This window comes from Chiloscyllium plagiosum, unplaced genomic scaffold (genome assembly GCF_037043375.1).
Source record: "Chiloscyllium plagiosum isolate Xiang-an unplaced genomic scaffold, Cpla_swu_hap1 HiC_scaffold_14, whole genome shotgun sequence".
Taxonomy (NCBI): Eukaryota; Metazoa; Chordata; class Chondrichthyes; order Orectolobiformes; family Hemiscylliidae; genus Chiloscyllium; species Chiloscyllium plagiosum.
Window position 1 is genome coordinate 45,540,611 of NW_028270152.1, and position 27,764 is coordinate 45,568,374.

The 27,764-nt window shown below is 40.9% G+C and overlaps 2 protein-coding genes across 4 annotated transcripts in view; one reads left to right on the forward strand and one right to left on the reverse strand.

Annotated features, from left to right (window-relative positions):
- atxn7 (ataxin 7) overlaps nt 1-3,674 on the forward strand; it is a 141,359-nt gene extending 137,685 nt beyond the window's left edge. For both annotated transcript variants that reach the window (XM_043708266.2, XM_087994408.1), the window contains one exon: nt 476-3,674. In XM_043708266.2, coding sequence (XP_043564201.1) covers nt 476-493 — 18 coding nt within the window. In that variant the 3' untranslated portion in view covers nt 494-3,674. The remainder of the gene's footprint in view (nt 1-475) is intronic.
- Nucleotides 3,675-4,420: 746 nt separating this feature from the next.
- On the reverse strand, nt 4,421-26,607 carry psmd6 (proteasome 26S subunit, non-ATPase 6). Of its 2 annotated transcripts, XM_043708268.2 has the most exons (8): nt 26,415-26,604; nt 23,826-24,031; nt 17,179-17,324; nt 16,267-16,486; nt 5,781-5,889; nt 5,379-5,547; nt 4,828-4,905; nt 4,421-4,726 (listed from the first exon to the last, which is right to left on the reverse strand). In XM_043708268.2, exons 1-8 carry the CDS (start codon nt 26,557-26,559, stop codon nt 4,630-4,632), a joined length of 1,170 nt encoding a protein of 389 aa, XP_043564203.1. In that variant the 5' UTR covers nt 26,560-26,604; the 3' UTR covers nt 4,421-4,629. The 2 variants fall into 2 exon arrangements, with proteins under 2 accessions (XP_043564203.1, XP_043564204.1); XM_043708269.2 differs by lacking the exon at nt 4,828-4,905 and having other exon boundaries at nt 26,415-26,607.
- Nucleotides 26,608-27,764: the final 1,157 nt, after the last annotated feature.

A 27,764-nucleotide genomic window follows, 5' to 3' on the forward strand; every position in this document is an offset into this window, starting at 1 on the left:
TACAGTCAGTGGTGATCGGGACAAATTGGGGGAGCACGATTTATGCATCCTTTTCAAGAGGAGCAAATTTCAGTAATGCCTACAATTATATAGAAACTTGACAAATTGATTTACAGTTGCAGTGTGATGATTCTGGAGGCAATAGTGTTTATTCAGTGAGGTTATTAATTGCTCATTATTATGTTTTGTTTTTACTTTATATTGCACAGAAATGCATTTATCAAAATTATCTATTGGGGGAAGTGTTCTTGTCAGGTCAGATATTTTGACCTGGCTCAAAATGGTTTGATTTTAGTTGGGCTTTGCAGGCAAAAGGAATGAGTTGCTGCTCCTGAGGAGAGTAATTGCTGCAAACTGTATTTAAGAAAAGCATCAAGAATCTATTTTTGAATTGTTTTCTTTTAAAAGGCTAAGAAAAATGGATTATTCTAAAACAATAAACATTTGGTTAACAAACTTCTATTTATTTTTGCAGCCAAAGGCCCGACCCTAGTACCAATGCTCTACTGGAAGAAACTGGACATCTTTATTTTTTTTTAAGCAGGCATCTAAGAGGCCTTGGAATTATCTCAACTTCCTGTATTCCTCAGGTCTGGAGGTACTGTGGTTAGCAGAATTTAAGCATTGAATAGGCTCTAAAGCCAAGTTTGTGGAAATGCCAGCTTCTGTAATGGCATATTTTAAATTGAATTCACATAGATATCTAGATAAAATTTGGCCATTGCAGCTGTTCAAATCAGTATTAAATATTGGGTATGGCGATAAAATGACTACTGATCTGAGATTTATGCAAAGATGCAGTTTTTAAACAACTTTCCACTAATGAGTGCATTGCTGAACAGAACTGCCAAGAGTTTAAGCATAAGCATAATGACAAAATAAGTTAATGGGATGTTTTTGTTTTAACGACCCTTGGCATCTACTGGAAATTTGTAACACAAAACAAATATGTTGTATTTATTTTTTCATTAGATTTGTGTGTACTGTGTCTACAATTGAACTAAACAGTTGCCAAGTATGATGACTTGTCAGGTTATTTTTGAAGTTACTGTTTTATTTTTGTTCAATCTGCAAATCTTGGCTTTTTTGAGCAGACAAAAATGTGGAATTAAAATGACAAATCGGAAGTTAAAGTCCAGCAAATGCTATAGAGTTTTGTTTATGGTGATTATTTTAAGATTTTTGTGTGTAAATTCTAACTGCTATCTGGTTAGAAATACAGCAGACTGGTGAGCTGAAAGAAAATTGCATCATGTTTAGAGTATAAATGCAACAATTTTATCTTTATGAATAAAAGTATTCAAGTTTGCTTAAATTAATCAATTTTGTACCATGAGTGTGGTACAAACTACTGGGATTCAGTGGCATTTGCAGCTTGGTCTTGCCTTTAGAAAATGGTAAGAAAATGATATGATTTTAGTGTACGCTGCTTCCTCCCCTTTTGGCCTATGTGTAGTCCTCAATTTTTGCACTAATAGATTATATCCGTAATCCCAACTATTCTGGAATAGATTTTAATAAAAAGGGATACAGTTGAGTTTTCATGTCAGAATGTGAAAAATCAGGGATTTCAAAATGAATTCCACAAAACATGCTTAAAATGACCACTTTATTGAAAATTTGGGCACTTTTCGACATTTTCCCTACTTGTCTACAAATTGGGTAATCAGCTGAAAGCAATGTTTGCAACACCAATCGTGTTGCACCTTTCTCTTTCTCCCCAATCTAGATGTAAGGAATAATGTGTGTACAGTATGGAGAATGTGAGCATACACTAACACAATGTTACAGTAATCTTAATAGATTTTTGTGGAGAATCTAATGAATGCTATAAAGACAGATTTAAGAAATTGAAAAACTAGTGTATAGTTACTCTTGAAATCATTGAACAAATGGCAGGAAAACAATTAAATAAGCCATCTGTTGCATATGCAATTCCTCAACATTTTAAGTTGGTGACCAAGTAATAATGCCATTTCCTTGCTGGGTTGCAAAGGCTTCTATTAATATAAAATCGCTCCTTTCTGCTGTAATAAAATGGCACACCTTCTGCATCCAAGTAGATATTTTTACAACTGGCTTTTACTGAACCTTACTTGTTCCTTTGGGACAGTTATCAATTGTAACTCTGTTTTCTTACCCCAATTTTCAACAAACTAAGTGTCACAAATTTTGTACTTTTTATTTTGAATTTTGTTTAATGGATTATACAAACGTATGGAACTATCCCTATTTCAGAATGCATATTTTGTTAAAATTGTACATATTAAATATGTATTTTTGCACAGGTCATTTTCTTATATCCAGTTTTGGTACAATTTTGAAATCATCTGGTATTTATTTATTTAGGAATTAATAAATAACAAGTACCTTATTGTTTAGAGATTCACTGCCCAGCCAATAGTTTAAAAAAAAACCTACAGTATAAGATTTGTGGGGCACTTTTTATAAAAACTTTTGTCCATTTTTGGAATTTGGGAGTGAAATGATTTATTTTTTGGAAGTGGGGGGAGGGGAAGAGAGAGAGCCTCAACTATTTCACTGTAATAAAAGGTTCATTTGTTGCCTAACTCCCACTGTAACAATTGAATTTAATAATCATGACAACATCTGAAAAACTGCTTTTTAACTTTTCATTTTGCAGCTTTTAGTCAAAATTTAAAAAGTGCCTGATAGTTGCTTCAAAACGACTGTTTAGATTGAGCATTTAATAAAGTATTGAATGTTCAGTTTTTGATTAGGAGCTTGCTTTTTCCACCTGTGGATTCTTAAGATTTAAACATTGAGACCTTAAATTAATTTGGAATGATTAAATGTACCAATTTCTTTCAAATTCTGATTGTAAAATGCATGCATGTGGTTGTACCACCAGCCAAAAAAAGGCCTTTACATTTCTGTACTTTTGTGGAAGCACCAAGTTTTAAAGAATTTTGACAGTGAAAAGATCTAAAGCACTATTGCTGTATAACGTGACTTATTAAAATAATTGTTTTGAGTTTGACCCATAGTATCTAATACTAGAATGTAAATATTCTCATCCTGGTTATATTTTGAAGGTGATGGTGCCTTTTGGAAAGGAAATATCTTTGATTTCACTGAGTATCTCCTAAACTTCTGTGGATTAATCCAGTCACAAAATGCAATGTTTCAGGAGTAAGTCTTCCTATATAATATATATAAATGATCCTTGGTAGGATCCTATACTAATACTTCAAATTCAAATAAAATTTATTTTAAGATAAAATGCTGAGATGAATATTCTGAACATAGGAGAGAAGTATTGTCTTAAAATAGGCACTCAGACCTGTTAATTCAGGTTTATCTAATGAAAGGAATAAAAAAAATTGCAAAGACAAAAGCAATAGAAACATAAGTGAAGAGAACACTACACATCTCAAATGTGAATGTAAGCCTGATAGTAAAGCATCTTTTCCTTGCTCATTATTTGAGCCTGGTTCTAAAAGCAACCTCCTGTGTAAAGTGTGAATAGTTTCAGAAGTACGCATAATCAAGCACACCTGGTCGCTATGGTATCAGCTGGACTTTGTGTTGCCTGCTGTATAATTCATGAACAAATGTCATGGGTCAGAATCTTTCGATATTTGAAAATGTATAGTCTATTTGTTTTGTAACAAGTTGTGTAAATAAAAATAATTTATACTGTTATTTATAATAAATGCAGTTGTTGATTCTTTGTATCATTTGAGAATCAAGCTTGTCCAACAAAAAGCTGTTCAATGCTAGTCAAACTCCAGTTTTTAGATTAGAAATACACATTTAAATTTAAAGCCAAGAACAAAACCAACTTTTATTGCAATGCACTGAAGTAAAAAGATTTATTAAACCCTTTGAAAAACAACCTCCCACACCCTCAAACCAAAATGCCAGCTTGAGGTGTTGGGATTTTTTAAACCTTAGACGGGAAGAAAAGTCTCAAGGTGCACATATACTTGACCCATCAGTTACAGGAGGGTGAACAAACAGTCCTCCCAATATACAGTTCTGATAGCTGGCTCAAACAAGAAAACATCTCAAAATGTTTAGCCACAGAGTGGATTTCATTGTAGGAGTTCCCTTCTGTAGCCAAGGGGGTCGCTGTCATACAGCTTCACCTACCCTTTCAATGGAAATTAAAAAGGACAAGCACTGACCATCCTGTAAATATTTTTGATACTGTTATTGAATATACCTTATTTACTTTATCCTGAATGTGTCATTGCAAAGTTTTAATGGTTTTTCTTGCTAATAAAAGTGGTTGGGAATGTTGGTAACTTAAACATGCTGTAAACAATTTTACATTGCATTTCTTCAGTAAAGGCAGAAGAAAACATTTAGTTTCCCAATGGAAAGTTCAATAGCATTTGCTAGCATGATTGGAATTCCAGCGTAATCTTTAAATTCTGAAACACGTGAGCCTGTATTTTGAAAACATGCTCTGGCTGTTTATTATTATATACAGTTGTAAATGTTTCCACTGTAGTAAACTATGAAGTTCAGACTACACAAGGTTTAACAATGGCACAAACTAAACCCATGATTTGTAAATATTAAAAAGGTCAAGTTTGGAGAAATAACTCAACATGTAATTGCCATTTAGATTTTGAATTGTTTAAGTATTCCTTTAGCAAATTACATATTTATTACTCGTGACAATTTCTGGACTCTGTTCAATAGCAGGTCTCCTTTCTTTATAGTTTCCTGGTACTGCCAGTTCTTGCTGTCAGGCCTGTAACAATAATGGTCATAATTAAATCACTTGAAACTAATTTTTTCACTTAAACATTTTAATTGTTAAAGTTGGTCTACACTTTGGATAACATTACATACCTGTTGGTTTCTACTATTTCATTCACTTTATCTATTTTACAATGTAGTCTACCAGCAGCAATGAAACGAGATAGTTCCCTGCAAATCAAATGCCAAACATTTTATTAACACTGCCTAATCAGGAACTATAATTTTATTTGATTTGTATACTGGTAGCCTTGATTTAGTACAAGACAAGACAACAAATCCTCATGCAATCCTTCCCTTCTGAGTGGTGGTTTTAAAACAAAGCTTCAAATGTTTTCTTAATACTGGCAAATTGGAAATTAAATCTCAGGTTAGGTGATAATGCAGCTTTGGAAGAACATTTAAATAAGACTGTAGAAAGAATAGCTGATGAGGGAGAGAAAGTAGCTTTGGTTGCTGTCATTTTTAAATTATAAACTGCCCCACTTTTACATCTATGAAACTATTTTCAAAAGTTATGAATTTCACTATTTGGTTCTTAAAATCCAAGTTTTTACAAAAGTTATTAAAGGATGCAGAATAGGCTTTGGACTAAACCATAATTCCAGAATCCAATTCTAAGTACAAGATAGAAACCAACTTACTGATCAATGAACTCAACACCAACGCCAAAGGCTTCTGCCATATAAGTAAGCGTTAATGAACGGTAAGATTCCAGGAGTTGACTATATGCCAAAATTCTCATTTCACGTACATAGTAGCGATAGTGAGCAGAAAAGAGCCAGTCCTTTCTCAATTCCTGTTCTACTGTAGCTAAAGACGAGAGGGCAAATTAGTTTGTCAGGAACCTGGAAAATCATTTGCTTTCTCATAAAACAAAATGCAGATAATCTTTCAAAATGAAGTTCTCTATATCTCAGAAGACAAATGTCTTTGTATAAATCAAAGTATTCATTGATCATTGTGGATGTTTCCTTCCCTACAGCAAGTGAAATAACTCATATGATTATCTTGTGTGTAGAATTTATTAGATACAGTAAACTTACCAAGAGACTGGAAGAAAACCCCATAACGGCACTCATACAGGGAGAAAAGATACTGTCGAACTGCTGGAAGACTGTGCAGTACTTCAAGAATCTCTGCACCTTTGATGACCTGGATTGAAACATTTACAATTATAATTTTAAATGAATCTTTTTTCATAAATTCAGTGGGCTTTCCAAACGAACTAGCAGTTTTTCGTAGACTCCTAGATTGGCTCACTTAGCATGATTTTAATGAACATATTGCAGTGTTCTCAAAGACTCAGGTTTGAGTCTGTAATTAAGCTTGTCACACCAGTAGAGTTAGCAGTGGTAATTCCCCACCCCGGTCATATTCTCACCTGCCTAAATGTTTGTCAGAACATGTCCAAACAAGATTTCAAAAGGGACTCTTGTAGAGCATTGGAAATGTCCCCACCTCTTAGCCAAGAGACCTGGGTTCAAGTCTCATCTGCTCCAGGTGTGTTATACCATTTCTGAACAAATTGATTTGAAAATATCTACAGGGGAGACTGTTGTCTTGCAGATAAAATATTAAAAAGTCTGCATGATCAGATCTCTACTACTGTCATCTAGCGAGTTGATTGATGTGGGAATTTTTGCAACTAGGTTGCAATAGTGCAGTTTACTCTTATGCAATAATCACAAAGTTCTCAGGATGTGAAAGGCTGTCAATAACATTTGATTTCCAAATGAACATTAATATAAGGGCCAGAGGACGTTAGCCATCCAGGCCAGCATTACAATGCACCTTTTACACAAAGAACAAAAGGAAAAGCTGGAGATTTTCAGGTCAAGCAGCATTTGTGTAAAGGAAGTGTTAATGTTCCTGGTGACATTTCATTTTACTCACTGCTTCTCTATAACCTGGGAAAACAAAAAATCACGACAGTGCAGAAAGAGACCATTTGGCCTATCATGTCTGCACCAACCATCCAAAGAACATCCAAGGAAGATAGATGACCCCCCTTTCCTCACAGCCCCATATTTACCATAGCCAATCTGTGTGATCTTTTAGACTGTGGGAGGAAACCAGAGCACATTACGGAAATGCACACAGATACCAACGGTTACCCAAAAGCTGGAATGGACCAGCGTCCCTCTCATTGTGAGGCAGCAGTGCTGACCACTGGGCAGTCTGTCCCAAAACACATCCAAAACAACCTTGAAACTATCCATCTTGTGCATTATGAAATTTGCCACATTGTGAGATAAGCAATTGGAACAGGAACAGGTCTTTTACCTCGTTGGCCTGTTTTATCATTCCAGTAAGTGGCTCATCGGTGCTCAACCCCCTTAGTCCATCTTAAACTTAACTGCAAATATCAAGGGTATTAGGTAACTCTGCATCGACACTTTAAGAACAAGCTAGATATCCACAATTCTTTACTGAATGAAGTGTTTCCAACCCAAAACAGAGTAGCTCTTAATTTTAAGATTGCTCCGGAATCCCCCACAATTACTTTCTTAAATACCACTAAGATCATCCACATACTGCTGAACTCAGAAACACAAAGTTACTTCTGCAAAAGGTGTTTAAGGCCACGTTGTAGGAATACTGCTGAAGCACCACTGACTTATAAGTTTGGGGTAAACCCTTTGAACCTGTGCCAGCATTCAATAAGATCAACACTGATCCTCTAAGTCAGGTAAATTTCCTCCATTTTTGCCAATTCCCTTATTTTCTGTTAGTCTCAAACTTGAATACTTAGTGACTGAATATTCACAGCTCTTGCCATGGAGAAATGCATAGGTTAACTTCAAGTGAAGATGTTTCTCCAATTTGAGACAGTGATCCCCTCGTTCAATATTGACCATCCATCTTCAACACTTGGTTCTCTCTCCTAAATAGAAGAAAGTGAGGACTGCAGATGCTGGAGATCAGAGTCCAGAGTGTGGCACTGGAAAAGCACAGCAGGTCAGGCAGCATCCGAAGAGCAGGAGATTCCTGATGAAGGGCTTATACCCAAAACGTTGATTCTCCTGCTCCTCGGATGCTGCCTGACCTGCTGTGCTTTTCCCAGCACCTCACACATTCTCCTAATTCATCAGGTGCATCACAAATTGTGCATCAGTCAAAGAAAAAAAAAGTCGCATTTCAAATGTTTCAAGCAATGTACCAAATCCAAACCAAAATTATGAACTTTGTATCAATATAAAAGGGGAAGAAAACTGCAAACTATTTGTCACCTTTTACTTATTCCTCAAAACAGTATTTTGAAACATTCTCCCAGTATCTACCCTGTCAAGCTCAGAAAGAATGTTCTTTATTTCAGTGAGATCACTTTACTGGGAATATAGACACAGTTGGCACAAACTCCTCATTGGACAGTTCCTTCATTCCAGGAATCAGTTCAGCGAATCATCATTGTGCTACCTCCAAGGCAAGCGTGTGCTTCCTTGGTTAAGGAGACTATATACACAGTATGAGTATGGTCAACAACTGCAGTAAGGTTCATTTAATCTTCACTTTTATTAAGAAAGGACTCAAATTTAACATACTAATTGCTTTCCTAGTTCATGCTATCAAACACATATCAACTTAGAGTCACAGAGGTACAGCACAAAAACAATACCTTTGGTCCCAACTTATCCATGCTGACCAGATATCCTACATTAATCTAGTCTCATTTGCCAGCATTTGGTCCATGTCCATTCAGATGGCTTTTAAATGTTGCAATTACACCAGTCTCCCTCCACTTCCTCTGGCAGCTCATTCGGTACACATACACGTACACGCACCAGCCTCTGCATGAAAAAGTTGCCTCCTAGGTCCTTTTAAATCTTTTTCCTCTCACCTTAAACTAGTTTGGCAAGGAGGTAGAACCAGAGCTACATTATCTGAGGGGGAGTTGTAGACGGGGCAGTGACAGGATGTACTGAATCTATCGGGAAGGTTTTTCATGTGATGAAACAAAGGGATCTGTTAAAGTGCCTGCTTTAAAGCAAAGAGTGTCAGAAATAAGAGTGATGAACTTAGAGCATGGATCAGTACTTGGGACGATGATGTTGTGGCCATAAAGGAGATGTGGGTTTCACAGGGGCAGGAAGGGTTGCTTGATGTTCTAGGGTTTAGAACGTTTAAAAAGAACAGGGAGGGTGGAAAAAGAGGAGATGGTGTAGCATTGCTAGTGTAGAGTGCATCACAGCTACAGAAATGAAGATTGTTGAGGAAGTTTTGTCGACTGAGTCAGTATGGGAGCAGTCACCTCACTGGGGTTTTTCTATAGACCCTCTAATAGATATAGGGAGATTGAAGAATTCATAGATTTTGCAAAAATGCAGATGTAGCTGGGTTGTTGTTATGGTGACTTCAACTTTCCCAATATCGACTGGAACCTCCTAAGTGCAGATGGTTTGGATGGAGCCATTTTTGTCAGGTGTGTTCAGGAGGGTTTCCTCACTCAGTATGTAGACAAGCCGACGAAGGGAAAGGCCATTTTGGATTTGCTGCTCAGCAATGAGCCAGGACAGGAGAAAGATCTCACAGTGGGAGAACACTTTGGTGACAGTGACCACAACTGTCTCACTTTTACCATTGTCTTGGAGAGTAAAAGGAGCAGTTACCAAGGGAAGATATTTAATTGGGGAACAGGAAATTATGACGCTATCAGACAGGAGTTGAGAAGCACAGATTGGGAACAGTTGTTCCCCAGAAAGGGCACAACAGACATGTGGAAACTGTTTAAGTAGTTGTTGAGAATGATGCACAAATTTGTTCCTCTGAGACTGGCAAGAAAGGGTAAGATGAAGGAGCCTTGGATGACAAGAACAGAGAAGCTTCTCATCAAAAGGAAGGCGGCAGCTTATGTAAGGTGGAGGAAGCAAGGATCTAGCACAGCTTTAGAGGATTACAGGCTTGCTAGAAAGGAGCTCAGAAATGGACTGAGGAGATCCAGGAAGGGGCACGAAAAAGGTTTGATTAGGAAGAACCCAAAGGCATTTTACTCATACGTGAGGAATAAGAGAATGATCAGGGAGATGGTAGGGCCGGTCAGGGATAGCGTAGGGAACTTTTGTATGGAGTCTGAGCAGATAGGGGAAGTGCTAAATGAGTTTTTTTGCTTCGGTTTTCACTAAGGAGAGGGACCTTATTGCGAATGAGAACTTCAAGGAGCTGGAAAACAAGCTTGGACAGGTCAAAATTGATGAAGTTGATGTGCTACAAATTTTGGAAAACATTAAGCTTGATAATTCCCAGATCCAGACCAGATTTATCCTAGGCTGCTCCAGGAAGTGAGAAAGGAGGTTGCTAAGCCGTTGGCGAAGACCTTTGCTTCCTCACTCTCCACAGGAATCGTACCAGAGGACTGGAAGGAGACAAATGTTGTTTCTCTTTTCAAGAAGGGGAATAGGGAAATCCCTGGCAATTACAGACCAGTCAGTCTTACATCTGTAGTCAGCAAGGTTTTGGAAAGAATTGAGAGATAGGATTTATGACTATTTGGAAAAGCATAAAGACAGTCAGCATGTTTTTGAGAGGGGCAGGTCATGCATCAGAAATCCTATTGAGTTATTTGAGGTAACAAGATAGGTTGATGATGGTCAGGCAGTGGTTGTGGTATATGTGGACTTCAGCAAGGCATTTGATAAGGTTTCCCATAGTAGGCTCATTCATAAAGTCAGAAGGTATGGGATACAGGGAGATTTGGTTGTCTGGATTCAGAATTAGCTGGTTGACAGAAGGCAAAGAGTGGTTGTAGATAGAAAGTATTCTGCCTGGAGGTCAGTGGTGAGTGATGTCCCACAGGGCTCTGTTTTTGGGCCTCTGCTCTTTGTAGTCTTTATAAATGACTTGGGTGAGGGGTGGGTTAGTAAATTTGCCAATGACACAAAGTTGTCGTCGATAGTATCGATGGCTATTTCAGGCTGCAGCACGACAGACAGGATGCAAAGCTAGGCTGAGAAATGGCAGATGGAGTTCAACCTGGATAAATGTGAAGTGATGCGTTTTGGAAGGTCAAACTTAAATGCTGAATATCGGATGAAAGACAGGATTCTTGGCAGTGTGGAGGAAAAGGGATCTTGGTGTTCGAGTGCATAGATCCCTTAAAGTTGCCACCCAAATGGATAGGGTTGTTAAGAAAGCATAGGGTGTTTTAGCTTCCATTAACAGGGGCATCGAGTTTAAGAGCTGCGAGGTTTTGCTGCAGCTCTACAGGTCCCTGGTGAGACCACACTTGGAATATTGTGTCCAGGTCACCTCATTATAGGGAAGATACAGAGGCTTTGGAAAGGGTGCAAAGAGGGTTTACCAGGATGCTGTCAGGACTGGAGGGCTTGTCTTACGAAGAGAGGTTGATTAAGCTCGGATTTTTCTCTCTGGAGAGGAGGAGGAAGAGAGGTGACCTGATTGAGGTGTACAAGGTAATGAGAGGCATGGATAGAGTCAATAGCCAGAGACATTTCCCTAGGGCAGGACTGACTGGCACGAGGGGTCATAGTTTTAAGATATTAGGAGAAAGGTATAGAGGAGACGTCAGAGGTATGTTCTTTACGCAGAGAGTTGTGACTGTATGGAATGCTTTGCCAGCGGTGGTGGTGGAAGCAGATTAGGTTAGATTACTTACAGTGTGGAAACAGGCCCCTCGGCCCAGGAAGTCCACACCGACCCGCCGAAGCACAACACAACCAGACCCATTCCGCTACATTTACCCCTTCACCTAACACTACGGGCAATTTAGCATGGCCAATTCACCTGACCTGCACATTTTTTTTGGACTGTGGGAGGAAACCGAAGCACCCGGAGGAAACCTACGCAGACACGGGGAGAATGTGCAAACTCCACACAGTCAATCGCTTGAGGCGGGAATTGAACCTGGGTCTCTGGCGCAGTGAGGCAGCAGTGCTAACCACTGTGCCATCCACGGATATTTAAGCAAGTGCTGAACATGCACATGGACAGCAATGAATTGAGTGGTGTGTAAGTTAGGTTATTTTATTTTAGATTAGGAGTAATCCTTGGCACAACATTGTGGGCCGAAGGGTCTGTTCTGTGCTGTACTTTTCTATGCCCTTTTTGGACTCTCCTACCCTAGGAAAAAGAACTCGAGTATTCACTTATCCAAGCCCCTCATGATTTTATAAATCTATAAGGTTACCCTCAGCCTCCAACACTCCAGTGAAAGTAGCTCCAGCCCCAGCAACATCCTATTAAATCTTCTCTGAAACCTTTCACATTTCACAACATCTTTCAATAGCAAGGACACCAGAACTGAACACAGTATTCCAAAAGTGGCCTAATCAATGTCCTGTACAGCCTCAACATGAACTCCCAACTCTGATACTCGAAGCACTGACCAATAAAGGCAAGCATACCAATATCACCTTCACCACCCTGTCTACCTGTGACTCAAAAGAACTATGAACCTGCACTCCAACGTCTCTGTTCGGCAACACACCCCAGGACTTGAGGCTTCAGTCCTGCCCTGAGCACCACACATTTATTTAATAAAGCTCCATCTGCCACTCCTTAGCCCCTCTGATCAAGGTCTTGTTATACTCTCAGGTAACTTTCTTCAATGTCCACTACACCACCAATTTAGTGTCATCTGCAAAATTACTAACCATACCTCCTTTATTGACATCCAAATCATTTATAAAAATGACAAAAAGCAGTGGACCCAGCATCAAATCTCTCAGCACAATGGTCACAGCTCCAGTCTGAAAAACAATCACCACTCTGTCTCCTACCTTCTAACCAATTTTGTATCCAAATGGCTAGTTCTCCTGAAATTCCATGCGATTTAACCTTGTTAACCAGTCGCCATACTAGTTAACATCAGTGAGCCTCCAGATGAAGCACTGGTGGCACGGCCCACTTTCTATTCACATGTTTGGATTCCCTTGGGTTGGTGATGTCATTTCCTGTGATGATTAGCTCTTTTTCATTACATAATATTAGATCTAAAGTAGTCTATCTTCTGGTGGGCTCAACAGTTTACTCTAGAAACCATTCCTTACACTCCAGAAACCTGGCCTCCACAACTTTAGAGCTCAATTGGTTTACCAGATCTAATTCGCTTTTGATTACTGTTTGCCCATGCTATATGTTTTTCACCTCCTGACCTACACCAATGTTAACATTCCCATTACTATTTGGTGAACTATAAACAATTCCAACCAATGTTTGCTGTTTCTTAGCTCTGTCAAAATAGATTCTCAGATCGCAAGAACGTCTCTTACTAACATACTGATCCCATCTATTATTATCAGCGCACTTCTATTTCCTTGTCCTTATCTATCTTTCCTGAATATCAAATATCCAGCTCCTAGTCTTTATCACCATGCACCATGTTTCTGCAATGGCAATTGGATCATAATTAATTACCTCTCGCTGTCCCTTTAGATAATCCAACTTGTTGTGAATGCTGAATGCCTTTAAATTTGTCTTTCTGGCATCATTCTGCATTCAAAGAATACTTGATGCTCCACCTTGTTTCCTGTCTTTCAGGCTCCCTTCCTCCCAGCTTTTCTATTTTGCATTACCAACTTTACTTCCTTCCAATATGGGTTACTCAGGTTCTCATCTCCTTAACAAGCTAGTTCAAACCCACCTCAACAGCATGAGCAAATCTCCCTACAAGGATATCGGCCCCAGTTCTATTCAGATGTCACCCAACCTCTAAAGGCTCCACCTGCCACAAAAACAGTCACAGACCTTAACACTTTAGAAATGTGATGCTTTCCCTCTTATACCAGTTCTCTAGCCACATGTTCAATTGATAGATTCGCCTGTTCTTATGACCACAAGCACATGGCACTGGGAGTAATCCTAAAATTAGTGCTTGAGATCCTGCTTTTTAATTTCCTTCTTAACTCCCTGAAATTTGCTTTCAAAACTGCCTCTTGCGTCTTACCCATATTGCTAGTACCAGCGTGAGCCTGTCTTCTGCCTGCCCCTCCATCTAGTTCTCAATTCTGAAGAAAAGTCACCGGACATGCTCTCCCTTCATGGAAGCTTCCAGACTTGCTGAGTTTTGCCAGCAATTTCTGTTTTTGTTTCTGATTTCTGGCATCTGTATTTCTTTCAATTTTTGCACATATAGGGTAGCGTAGGGAAGGATGGCAGATTTCCTTTTCTAAAGAACCAGTGAGTGTTTATGTCAATCTTATGCCAAATCATTAAATAAATTGGTTTTCCCAGCAGCAATGGAATGTGAATTAAGGTCCCCAGATCATTTGTCCAGCAACATAATAACCTTAGATGTTTTAACCTTGGGTCTAAGCATCAACATGATTATCGCTACCCCTATGTTTCCATGTAAACCATCCAAATTAGGATATGGTCACAAAAGGACAAGCAACCAAATTAAAACTGCCCAACCTCATTTCACAGAGGACCCTTTCATTCAGTAGAGGAAAGTTGGTTCAGATAGGGGGGAATAAAGTTTAAACCCATTATACCACCAGATCTTCTATTACCTATTCATTTACTAGCTGTAATTTCCAATGATGTTCATAAACAATTTTCAGTTATTAATGATGCTACTGAACCTGAGGTTTTTTTCAGCAATTTCTGAAAAAATTGTTTCAGTTATTAATGCTTTCTGTTGATCAGTTAACAATGTCTTTCTGAAATAAGGACAGCACTGCATTCATTATTACAGGGGCACATTAAAATTTTCTAAGGGGAAGAGCAAGTAATTTACGTTCATATAACATTGATCTCATTCTCCGTATCCGAAGTATTTCCTAAACAATACAATACTTTTGGAATGCATCTAATTTGAAAAAAGCACAATTACACAAACAGCAAATGTATAAACAAATAATTCTCTGCCTACAGTGTGAGGGAGAGAGAGATGGTGACAAGGATACATGGTAAACATTCTGCTCTTTAAATTGTGATGCAGGATTAATTACAACCAGGTAAGCAGGCAGATAGAAGTTTTGCATTACCACATCTAAAGGATGTTAGCTCAAGTACATAGCACAACCTCAGTGCTACTTTGAAGTGTCAGGATGATTTATGTTTTCCAGTCTCCAGTGACTCTTGAACCACCTTTCTCAGTTTAGAAAGTACTGCCAACTAAGCTAACTGACAAAGGCTGGTATCCTGGCCGTACTCTCAAAGTCCAGAGAGCTTACCCTCGAAGACTGACAACTGTCTAAATTTTTGGCTATCAATGAACTCTCTATTCATCAACTTGCGAAAGATTAGAGCTCATCATATATTGAGGCATGCTGAGTACACAGTAATTCTAGAAACCCAATCAGACTGAGCTTACATTCTATAGTGTATATAAGACACTCAAATGAATATACATTGCACAAAGTAATTTTTGCTTTGTCTACAATCTAAATATAACCGTTTGTATGTGACAAATATATCATCTGTTTCACCAGTTTTGCTGAGGGCTGCAGCTTCAATAAAGCAATCCCAAAGGGAATAACAAACTTAAGCACCAGCAACAAAGAAATCTGTTTTAAGTCAACTTTTATCCAGACCCAAATAAAAGAAAACACAATTTAAATACACTTCCCTATCAAATTCCATGTGTCAAATAATAATTGCCAAGTATAAACTAATAACACAACACTCTTTTCAAAGTGCAGTCAAAATAGGTTTCCTAACTTTTTTTCAAAATCATGCAAGAATAAAACATTTCTCCTCATGTTGTCTGCTCATTCAGTCCAAACTGGAATTTTAGCCTCGCCATGGCTTGACTTGAGAGAGGCGATGGTCTAGTGGCATTACCACTGGTCTGTTAATCCAGAGACCCAAGTAATATTCCGGTGACATGGGTTTGATTTTAATTCTGATTAAAATCTGGAATTAAGAGTCTAATGATGACGATGAAATCATTATGGATTGCCTGGAAAACGCCGATCCAGTTCACTGTTGTCCTTTTGGGTCCTTACCTGGTCCAGACTTCAGACCCACAGCAATATCACTGAGTCCTTATTGCCTTCTGGGCAATTAGGGATAGGCAATAAATACTGGCCTAGCCAGCAACCTCCCTCATCCTGTGAATGAATTTTTAAAAATCTCAAGACAAAAGAAATTAAAGTCTGTCATGGGAAACAATGTAAATGATTAAATGGAAAAATAGTTTTATGCAACACGGAGTCACGCAACACGGAAACAGGCCCAACTAGTCCGTACTGAATCCAGTTGGCATTCATTATAAAAGAGCCCAACAAAAAAAAAGGGGGGGGACTGTTTCTACTGGTATCAACAATACACAGTTTATACCAGGTTGTAATACTTGGATTTGGGAGTGTGCCTAGCACAACAGTGCAGTACATTTTTCCATTATAATACCGATATTAAATCGGAGGATAATTTCAGATAGGCAATGCCTTGAAGTTAAGGACAGAAGTTCTGCAAGCGAGTAAAACATTAATGGCAGGAGTTCAAAAGATCGTATGTTAAAAAAAACTTACAGTACACAAACAAATGAAAGTGTTTCAATTTTCCATGTCTATGGAAATACACCAATCCAGTGTACTTGTTCCAGAATTATTTTACAATTACGTTGCTTACCTTTTCACGAAGGTCAGGCCGATCTAGTGCAATCATGCTGACATAAACAGTATAAGTTACAAAGGTTTTATAATCCATGAGTTCATAGGATGTGAACGTAGAGACAGTATCTAAGAATAGCTCTGCAGCCTGCTTGAAATCTCGAATTGCCACACAATACATCCCTTGATAAACCTTGAGACGATTCCTTCTATCCCAGTCACCACCTTCTTCAATCAAACTGCAAGAGAACCCACACAGAAAGTAAATTTGCTTTTAAAATTCAATTTAATATTCTTTGCCTTATTACTATTTTTGTCACTTCTGCCAGCAATTTTTAAGCATACTTTTTCCAATGCCACTATTATAACAAGTAACTGCGAGTCATCCCAGTCACATCAGGATCTCAGGTAAACATGGTCAGTAATCAACACCTCAATTTATATATTAGAAGTCTGAATTATGTCTCAAACCCTTGAGGCTCTGTTGACTCCAATATCATTTAAAGTCAATAGTTCTGCCATAAATTTTCAGCCACCATATGAACAGCACATTCAGGACATCGTTCACTATTAGATTCACAAACACTACAATGCTACTGATATTAACTAAATTTGAAACTGCATGAATGAAAACACTATAATTTTACAGCAAAGAAATGATACATGTATTCAAAAGGTTAAGTTTCAAGATGCCAAGCAAATGCATTGTGTAATGTGCGTAGCTACTCGACCTCAACTTCAAAGTTAATTATAAAGAAGCAGTCAAGAGTAACTGATTTGTAGGAATATTTGACAATACTATACCTGATGATGTTTTGAGAAGATGAGTTATCAAATTTAAGGTTTCATTCCAAAATGAGGGAGTGCATGTTACACAATTCACATATCAAAACAAAATGATCAGATGCACACAAATGCAATGTGACAATACCTTTTTGCCTTCTCAATGTTACGTGTGATCAGATCATTATCCATATAAAATAAGCCAATTCTTAGCAGGTAAAATACAATGTCTAGACGATGTCCCAGAGCCACAGTTTTATCATATGTTTTCCGAAAAGCTGTCAAAGCACCTTCCTTAAAAACAAAACATTTTAATTACAGAGATGAAGTGATTCAGAAAAGTACCATGCCATGTCACACACTGAACATGTTTAATATTGTTGCTAAAGAATATTAATTAGTTACTGGTCATCATCGATTAATTCCTTTAAACTGGTAAATGTACCATCATTCAACTGAACTGGATCCACATGAAGGTCAACCTCAAATATGCAAGCAGTTAAACAAAGATTTCAATCTTTGAAATAACTGCATTTGTAGATTAAATATTGATGTACATTACATCTTGCTATTCACTGCACACACTTGCACTCAAAAAAATCCTTACTTCCTGCTGTCATTTTCCTTACAATCATGTCCCATTATAAACTCCAATGCACATTTAAAACAGAATATGTAAATTGGTCATGTTAATCTTCCTATCAGTGATAATATTGTTATACCTACCTATTCTCCAAGCAAATCTGCTTTACAAATTGCCACAAAATGTGCTATTAACTATTAATGACATAAAATCCAAGTGTGACTTCTCAATCTTTTGTGGTACCACTTAGGAAAGCAAAAATCAATTGTAATCTTCAAGTGAAGTATGATTAGAGAGCACAGAATAATTAAATCATATTACAAAAAGGTAAGTCAGTGATCACTTTATCACTTGCTCTTAATTCATATACTTGGAGTTTACATGATAATGTATAGTTTAATACCAATACTTCCAGAAATTTCAGAGTTGCAAACTGAAGTATCCACTCTCATCTGGTGAAAATATAGGAGGACTAGGAAACAAAATTGAGGTTCTACCGGTCACAACTGCTGACTTCAAAGAAAGATGCCCACAAAGATCACTTAAACTCAGTGGCACATACTTTCACTCACCTAATGCCAGCTGGCCTCTGGGTCAAGTCAAGAGGACCTTCAGATTTCCAGCAATAGGCATGTCATTGCTGGAAATAAGTAATCAATCACACCAGGAAGTTACAAATCAGATTCCTTGCACTTTTAATTTTGCATTTTTACATATTGTGAAATAATTAGGATATATACCTAGGATTAAGTAGAACATATGAGGTTTAAAAAAGGAACAGGTAACTGTATATTTTATAAAATGAAATGGATGCTCAAATTTTTAAAGATTACCGAAACATACATCACACAATATACAAATTGCTTCATACAGAATATGGATGCCTTTGAGTTAGTTATTATTGGAATTTTAGCTGCAAATATAACGTGTATGGCAAAGAGGAAGATTTGGTTAATTGTATTAATTTGTATGCCAGAGAGGAGTATCTATTGGGATTACTTGAGTCTGTACAAAATAAACAGTGGCTATTGAGTTAGAAGGCCCGTGTTGGCAATAGATAACTCTGAAAATAAATGCTTTAAAAAGGGTTTAACGATTGGTTTCAGTTCTATTCATCACCAACTTGGTTTTTGGCATATACCAGAAATGAAGGGGTAGGCCAGTTAACCCCTTGAGCCTGTTTCACCGTTCCATAAGATCATGCCTGACAGACAACCTCTATCCACCTATGCCCCAGACCACTTATTACCTTTGATTACCAAAACTAAATTATTCCCAGTTAGGAGTTTAAAAAATTATCCCACGCTAATTGTCATGTGTGGAAAAATGTTCCAATCTTCAAATGTGATATTCATTCAAAACAAAATATTTTTCCAGATTGTTGATTGTAAGAGTACATTAAATTATTTTGCTTTAAGATAATAATTTGGATCTACTAAGTCCAAAGTGTTTTTATAAAAAAGGACAATACATGCTGGAGGTATCATAGTCAGAGTTATGCAGCACAGAAACAGGGCCTTTGATCTGACTTGTCCTTGCTAACCAAATATCCTAAACTGATCTAGACCCATTTGCCAGCATTTGGTCCATATCCCTATAAACCCTTCCTATTCATGTACCCATCCACATGCCTTTGAAATGTTATAACTGTACACATTTCCACCACTTCCTCTGGCAGCTCGTCCCATACATGCACCACCTCAAGCAAGAAAATGTTGCCCCTTCGATCCTTTTAAGTCCTCCCCCTCTCACTTTAAACCCATGCCCTCTAGTTTTGAACTCCTCTACCCCAGAGAAACATCCTCTGCTATTCACCTTATCTATGCCCCTCATGATTTTATAAACCTCTATAAGGTCACCCCTCAACTTCTTACCCTCCAATGAAAAATATTCCAAGCCTATCCAGACTCACCTTATAACTCAAATTCACCAGTCCTAGCAACATCTTGGTAGATCTTTTCTGAACCCTCTCTAATTTAATAATATGCTTCCCATAGCAGTGCGACCAGAACTGCACAAAAGCCTTCAAAAGTGGCCTCTCCAATATCAGTATAACCACAACACGACATCTCAAGTCTGATACTCAATGATCTGAGCAATGAAAGTAAGCATGCTAAACGCCTTCTCAACCACCCTGCTTGCCTGTGACAACTTTCACAGAAATATGTATCTGAACACCTAGGTCTCATTGTTCAGTAACACTACCCAGGACCCTACCATTAACGGTATAACCTGTACATCTTCCAAAAATGAAACACCTCGCATTTATCCAAATTAAACTTCATCTACCACTCCTCAGTCCATTGGCGCAACTGATCAAGATCCCTTTGCAATCTTAAATAACCTTATTCACAGCCTACTATACCAGCAATTTTGGTGTCAGCCACAAACTTACTAACCATGTCTCCTAAATTCTCATCCAAATCATTTATATAAATGACAAATAGTGGATGCAGCACTAATCCCTACTACACCACAATTTCAGTATCACTTCGCTGATTAATTTTAATCATTCAAGTATCAAGTATTCAATGGCACTTGCAAGTATGAATCATGTGAGCTGTCCTGCCCAGGAGCTTCAGATCCACTTGCTCATTGGTATTACAGAACCATGAAAAACAAGTGGTGAGTTAGACCATTTAGTCCATCAAGCATATACCATCATTAAGTAAGACTATGACAGATCTTCCAATTCCAACTTCCTGCACTATCCTATATCCCTCAGTATCCAAAAATCTAGCCACCTCTGTATTGAGAGGTTTTGGTTAAGAAAAAGAAGTACATATGTCAGCTATAGACGGAAGAGATTGATATAATCCTTAAAACAGTATAAAGACAGTAGGCATATACTTATGAGGGAAATCAGGAGGGCAATTTGGGGACATGAGATAGCTTTGACAAATGCAGTTAAGGAGAATACAAATGGATTCCACAAAAACATTAAGGACAAAAGGGTAACTAAGGAGAGAATGGGGTCCCTCAAAGATCAGCAAGGCAGCCAATGTGTGGTGACGGGGGAAGATACTAAATGAGCATTTTGCATCAGTGTTTACTGTGGAGAAGGAAATGAAAGCTATAGAATGCAGGGAAGCAGATAGTGACATCTTAAAAAATGTCCATCTTACAGAGGAGGAAGTGCTGGATGTCTTGAAACACATAAAAGTGGATAAATCCCCAGGACCTGATCAGGTGTACCTTAGAACTCTGTGTGAAGCTAGGGAAGTAATTTCTGGGCCCCTTGCTGAGATATTTGTCTCAATAGTCACAGGTGAAGTGCCAGAAGACTGGAGGTTAGCTAACATGGTACCACTATTTAAGAAAAGTGGTTAGGAAAAGCCAGGGAACTATAGACCAGTGAGCCTGAATGTCAGTGGTGGACAAGTTGTTGTAGGGAATCCTGAGGGACATGGTTTACATGTATTTGGATAGGAAAGGACTGATTAGGAATAGTCAGCATGGCTTTGTATGTGGAAAATCATGTCTCACAAATTTGATTGAGTTTTTTGAAAGAAAAAGAGGATTGATGAGGGCAGAGCAGTGGACGTGATCTATAAGGATTTCAGTAAGGCGTTCGACAAGGTTCCCCATGGGAGACTGGTCAGCAATGCTAGATGTCATGGAATACAGGGAGGACTAGCCATTTGGATACAGAACTGGCTCAAAGGTAGAAAACAGCGAGGGTGGTGGTGGGAGGGTTGCTTTTCAGACTGGAGGCCTGTGACCAGTGGGCGCCACAAGGATCGTTGCTGGGTGCACTACTTTTCATCATTTATATAAATGATTTGATTGTGAGCATAAGAGGTATAATTAATAAGTTTGCAGATGACACCAAAATTGGAGATGTAGTGAATAGCGAAGAAGGTTACCTCAGATTACTACAGGATCTTGATCAGATGGGTCAATGGGCTGAGAAGTGGCAAACGGAGCTTAATTTAGATAAATGTGAGGTGCTTCATCAGGAATGAAGCCCTCCTGATTAAGGGCTTTTGCCCGAAACGTCGATTCTCCTGCTCCTCAGATTCTGCCTGACCTGTGCATTTCCAGCACTACACTTAATGGTAAGGTCCTAGGGAGCGTTGTTGACCAAGGAGACCTTGGAGTGCAGGTTTATAGCTCGTTGAAAGTAGAGTCGCAAGTAGATAGGATAGTGAAGGCGGCGTTTGGTACGCTTTCCTTTATTGGTCAGAGCATTAAGTATAGGAGTTGGGAGGTCATGTTGCAGCTATACAGGACATTGGTTTGGCCACTTTTGGAATATTGCTTGCAATTCTGGTCTCCTTCCTTTCGGAAACTTGAAAGGGTTCAGAAAAGATTTACAAGCACATTGCCAGGGTTGGAGGATTTGAGCTAGAGGGAGAGGCTGAATAGGCTGGGGCTGTTTTCCCTGGAGTGTTGCAGGCTGAGGGGTGACCTTATAGAGGTTTATAAAATCATGAGGGGTATGCATAGGATGAACAGACAAGACCTATTTTCTGGGGTGGGGGAGCCCAGAACTGGAGGGCATAGGTTCACGGTGAGAGGAAAAGATATAAAAGGGGCAACATTTCACACAAAGGGTGGTGTGTGTATGTAATGAGCTGCCAGAGGAAGTGGTGGAGGCTGGTACAATGGCAGCATTTAAAAAGCATCTGGATGGGTACATGAATAGGAAAGGTTTAGAGGAATATGGGTCAGGTGCTGGCAAATAGATTAGGTTATGATACATGGTCTGCATGGATGAGTTGGACCAAAGAGTCTGTTTGCATGCTGTATGTCTCTGTGACTCTGCCCTGAATATTTTTAATGATTGATCAACCATAGTTATCTGGCTTAGAAAATTTAAAAGATGCACAGTCCTTTTAATAAAGAAAATGCTAATCTCTGTCATAAACAGCTTAGTCCTCATTCCATAACTGCCGCCGTGTGTTCTAGATTGGAGAGGCTTTTCACAGCATCGCCATACCTTTCTGAGGTATGGCGTTGGAATTACTTCTACAAAGCAGACTAGTGGAGAGTCCAAAATGGAAATATGGGAGACTACGGACAGAAGAGATGCTGTTACTCACAAAACATCAAGCTAAACTGAAAACCCTTTTACAAGTTTCAAAAGGAAAATACACATCTCACATGGTTATTTATTGGTTTTATTCCAATTCTTTTACTATGAAACACTGCACTTGCTTTTGTTCAGATAATAAATGGCTAGACATGTGTAAAGCTAAATATAGATTAGATTAGATTCACTACAGTGTGGAAACAGACCCTTCAGCCCAACAAGTCCACACCAACCCAATCTAGTCTCATTTCCCAGCATGAGGTCAATATCCCTCTGAGCCGTTCTTTTTCATATACCAGCAATACAAACTTTCTGTACCTGTCAAAGATTCAGAGCTTCAGTATACACTATATATACCAAAAAGTGCCTGATTTTATAACATTAGTTTCCAAAATTATTTTACATTAAAAATTCTGCAACATACAATTATAAAGTGGATGAAATGTCATGGACTTGATGACCAAGGAATGTGTTTATAACATGACCAAATAGGTTGATTATCAACCTTCCAACGGCAGTTGGAGGAATTGAAGAGATTGCTGGTCAGCCATATGATGGAAGGAAATTGGAGCTTCTTCCACCTTCTCTACTGATAGCTCTGGATTACATCACAAATGCTGGAATAGTTTGTTGGACTCCTTGGGGAAAGTGGGTTTTGATTCAATTGGATGAACAGCAGGTGTGGTTCAGATTCATCCCAACAGCATAATGCAGCTGAAGTGGTTCCAGGACCTGTCTCCTTGCTCTACGTGTTGTGGAAGCTCTAACACTGAGACGGACTTGTCCTTGGGCAGAGAACTCAAAAAAGGTCACCAGAAAAATCAATTTGATTGAGTCACTAGTCTTTTATCTTTTGTACTCTACCAAAATGGTGGATATTTATATTCTATGTTTCACCACTTAAGTTTAACCCAAAAAACATATACTGAACAAAAAAAAAATCTTAACTAATAGAATCTTTTACATTCTTAAATTTCATGTTAATTAAAAAGCTAACCTAGCCAATACCAGATTTAATGAATTTTCCAACTTTACCCCATGTCACCTTAATTGGGTGACTGGGACTAAGTGATTGGTTTCTATAGCTGATTAATGTATACATATATTTGCTTTCAAATTACATCAATGCAAACTACTAAAATAACAGAAGTGCAAAGTATACGACATAGATTCTTACTTTGTCACCAATTCTGCATAGATACTCAGCCTTAGCCATCATAGCATCTCTGATTTCACTTTCCCCAAGGTTCTTTTCTGCATCCTCCAGTACATCATCCAGACGTTTTAGTTCTTCCTCATTTGCCTTTTTCATTTTGCTCAACAAGTCTGTGTCAATTGACCACCCGACATCTTTACAAAGCTGTTCATAGTATGGTGCCATATCTAAAAAACAAAACCCAAGGCACTGGAATTTAAGAATGTCATATTCATCTTCACACTGCTGTATGGACACAGACTAAAACCATATATTATCCATTTGAGTCACAGTCAATGTTGTAAAAACAAAAGTCAACCCCAGACCTTTGGCCAAAAGATCCAAATTCTTTGCATTTATCACCTTTTGAAGTCAAACTTTCCCAAATGTAAACCTACTTTATAGGACAGTGCATCATTGAAGGTTCCTCATGAATGACATATCCTGAGTTCCTGCCAATATCATCCTCTAATTTGTATTGTGACCCATTTGGGCAAGTGCATGGAGTAGAGTCCATGACTCTTGGGCATCATCACAAGCTCATGATTTAATAAAGGTATGCTAACTTCCTGATTTACAGTAGAATCAAGCTAACAAAAGAACAGGAACTATTATTTAGTTCAAGAAAATAAATTCTAATCATAAGAGAACAGCTGTGAACTATCAAAATGTGGGGCTACTAGATCAAGCCAGATTAAAGGTTCTAAAACCTTTTCACACATATACAGAAAGAAAAAACACATACAGACAGAAACAGTCAAACAAAAACAAAATGGTTTTATGGAGGGGAGAAAAAAAAATGGGAACCACAGTTCACTACCACTAGTCCACAGTTCATTAAGATGTTCTCTTTGATCACCAAGACACACTATTCTTTGATCTTCTTTCTCAAAGTTCTTTCACTTGTTTACAGGAGGTACAGGGTACGCTAATTAAGTCTCTTAGTTATGGGTTAAAGACAACATCACACAGCAACTGATACAATTTTTAAAAATGTCAGTGTTCTCACTGTATTGCTCACACCCACAATCTGTTCAGCTACTGATGAACCAAACAGTTGTCATCAAGCTAATGGTCACTGCAATCAGAATTGCACAAATCAATCAACTACTTGTTGCCAGCTAAAACACACACCGCATACACATCTCAGTGCCTTCTGAAAACATCTCCCCATTTAACAAACCAGCAGCCAAAACACCACAATTAGTTTAAGTGTCTTGCTTTTAAAAATGCAGCACTTCCTTCCTGGGCTTTAAAGCAGTTTTTAAAAAAGTCTTAGTCTACAATCAAAACACAAAAATACAATGATATGGTTTTTTACACAGCTTAGGGAGACACAATAAAAGCACACACAGGGCACATGGCTGCAGTTGCAAGGCAACATCGCAAAATATGGCATTTAACTTTTCGGATTGGATGTAGCTTTGAGGATCCTTCTGCAGCTTGGCCCTGAAACAAACAAAAGTAGGCACTGCAGATCTCAAAGCCAGGACTTTGGTGCGATTAACGAACCGGCAACCGAATGCAAAAATGTTTCCTCAAGAGGGAAAGGCATGAAATAGACGCCAGCTCCAAAATCGTAAAGGTTAAGAGTGGGAGGGAGAGAGGGGGAGGGGGAGAGGGGGAGAGGGGGAGGGAGGGAGGGAGGGGGAGAGGGGGAGGGAGGGAGGGAGGGGGAGAGGGGGAGGGAGGGAGGGAGGGGGAGAGGGGGAGGGAGGGAGGGGGAGAGGGGGAGGGAGGGAGGGGGAGAGGGGGAGGGAGGGAGGGGGAGAGGGGGAGGGAGGGAGGGGGAGAGGGGGAGGGAGGGAGGGGGAGAGGGGGAGGGAGGGAGGGGGAGAGGGGGAGGGAGGGAGGGGGAGAGGGGGAGGGAGGGAGGGGGAGAGGGGGAGGGAGGGAGGGGGAGAGGGGGAGGGGGAGAGGGGGAGGGAGGGAGGGAGGGGGGGAGGGAGGGAGGGGGGGAGGGGGGGAGGGGGGGAGGGGGGGGGGGGGGGGGGGGGAGGGGGGGGGAGGGGGAGGGGGGGAGGGGGGAGGGGGAGGGGGAGGGGGGGAGGGGGGGAGGGGGAGGGGGGGAGGGGGAGGGGGAGGGGGGGGAGGGGGGGAGGGGGGGAGGGGGGGAGGGGGGGAGGGGGAGGAGGGGGGAGGGGGGGGGAGGGGGGGAGGGGGGGGGAGGGGGGGAGGGGGGGAGGGGGGGAGCGGGAGGGGGGGAGGGGGGGGGAGGGGGGGGGGGAGGGGGGGGGGGGGGAGGGGGGGAGGGGGAGGGAGGGAGAGGGGGGGAGGGGGAGGGGGGGAGGGGGAGGGGGGGAGGGGGAGGGAGGGAGGGAGAGGGAGGGTGGGTGGACACGGGGGAGTCAGGGCCGCTCACTCTCCGCCGCCATCCTGACTTCAGGCCTGCTTTAAAACCAGCCGTCAGGAACTGCTGGCGATGGGAAATGACATCGCGCGGTTGCAGCGAGCCCGGCCAGCCGCAGCCTGGGTAGTAGGCCTGGCCTTGAAGGCTGGGCCGACAAGCGGCGCCTGGCTCCTCCTCCTCCTCGGGCCTCAGTGACTGTGCGAATCCCCGCCGCCACTCACTGTTCTCCTTCACCGAATCCATCAGCTCGCTCCGCATCTTCGGGTCATTTTTGTGGCCGTCCAAAGTCAGCAAGAACTTGGCCTGAGCAATGCCGAGGTTGGGGTTTTTGGGCAGGCCCTCATCCTCCAGGTTCTCCAGCGGCATCTTCTCACCCGCTCCGACTCTCACTTCAAATGATTCCGGCAGGTGGACACCGCCGGCGCACACAGCACACCCTCAGCTCCTCCCGCAGCGCCGCCTACAGCAGCGGAGGGGCGCCGGCGCACACAGCACACCCTCAACTCCCTCCGCAGCGCCGCCTACAGCAGCGGAGGGGCGCCGGCGCACACAGCACACCCTCAGCTCCTCCCGCAGCGCCGCCTACAGCAGCGGAGGGGCGCCGGCGCACACAGCACCCCCTCAGCTCCTCCCGCAGCGCCGCCTACAGCAGCGGAGGGGCGCCGGCGCACACAGCACCCCCTCAGCTCCTCCCGCAGCGCCGCCTACAGCAGCGGAGGGGCGCCGGCGCACACAGCACACCCTCAACTCCCTCCGCAGCGCCGCCTACAGCAGCGGAGGGGAGCCGGCGCACACAGCACACCCTCAGCTCCTCCCACACCTGCCGCAGCGCCGCCTACAGCAGCGGAGGGGCGCCGGCGCACACAGCACACCCTCAGCTCCTCCCCACATTCCTCCCGCAGCGCCGCCTACAGCAGCGGAGGGGCGCCGGCGCACACAGCACACCCTCAGCTCCTCCCCACACTCCTCCCGCAGCGCCGCCTACAGCAGCGGAGGGGCGCCGGCGCACACAGCACACCCTCAGCTCCTCCCGCAGCGCCGCCTACAGCAGCGGAGGGGCGCCGGCGCGCACAGCACACCCTCAACTCCCTCCGCAGCGCCGCCTACAGCAGCGGAGGGGAGCCGGTCTCACCAGCTCCACCAACTGGTGTCATTGCCACAACGAAACAAAAGGAACTTAATGGAGAAATATAGCAAGTATGGCACTATCTATGAAGAGAATACATCTTTTGCTTCCATAGATGCTATAATGTGGAGGAGCCGGTGTTGGGCTGAAGTGGACAAAGTTAAAAATCACACAATACCAGGTTATAGTTTAACAGGTTGATCAACCGCCAGTTCTGACGTGCCACAGCGAGGAATCGTAATGACCTCCTCAGGAGACCGACACGAGCTGCAACTGACAGGGTACCCTTCCTTGTCCAGTATTTCCCAGGAGCCGAGAAACTATGCCATGTTCTTCACGGCCTGCAACACATTATCAATGAGGATGACCCCCTCGCCAAAACCTTCCCCACACCTCCTCTGATCGCCTTTAAACAACCACCAAACCTCAAATAGATCATTGTTTG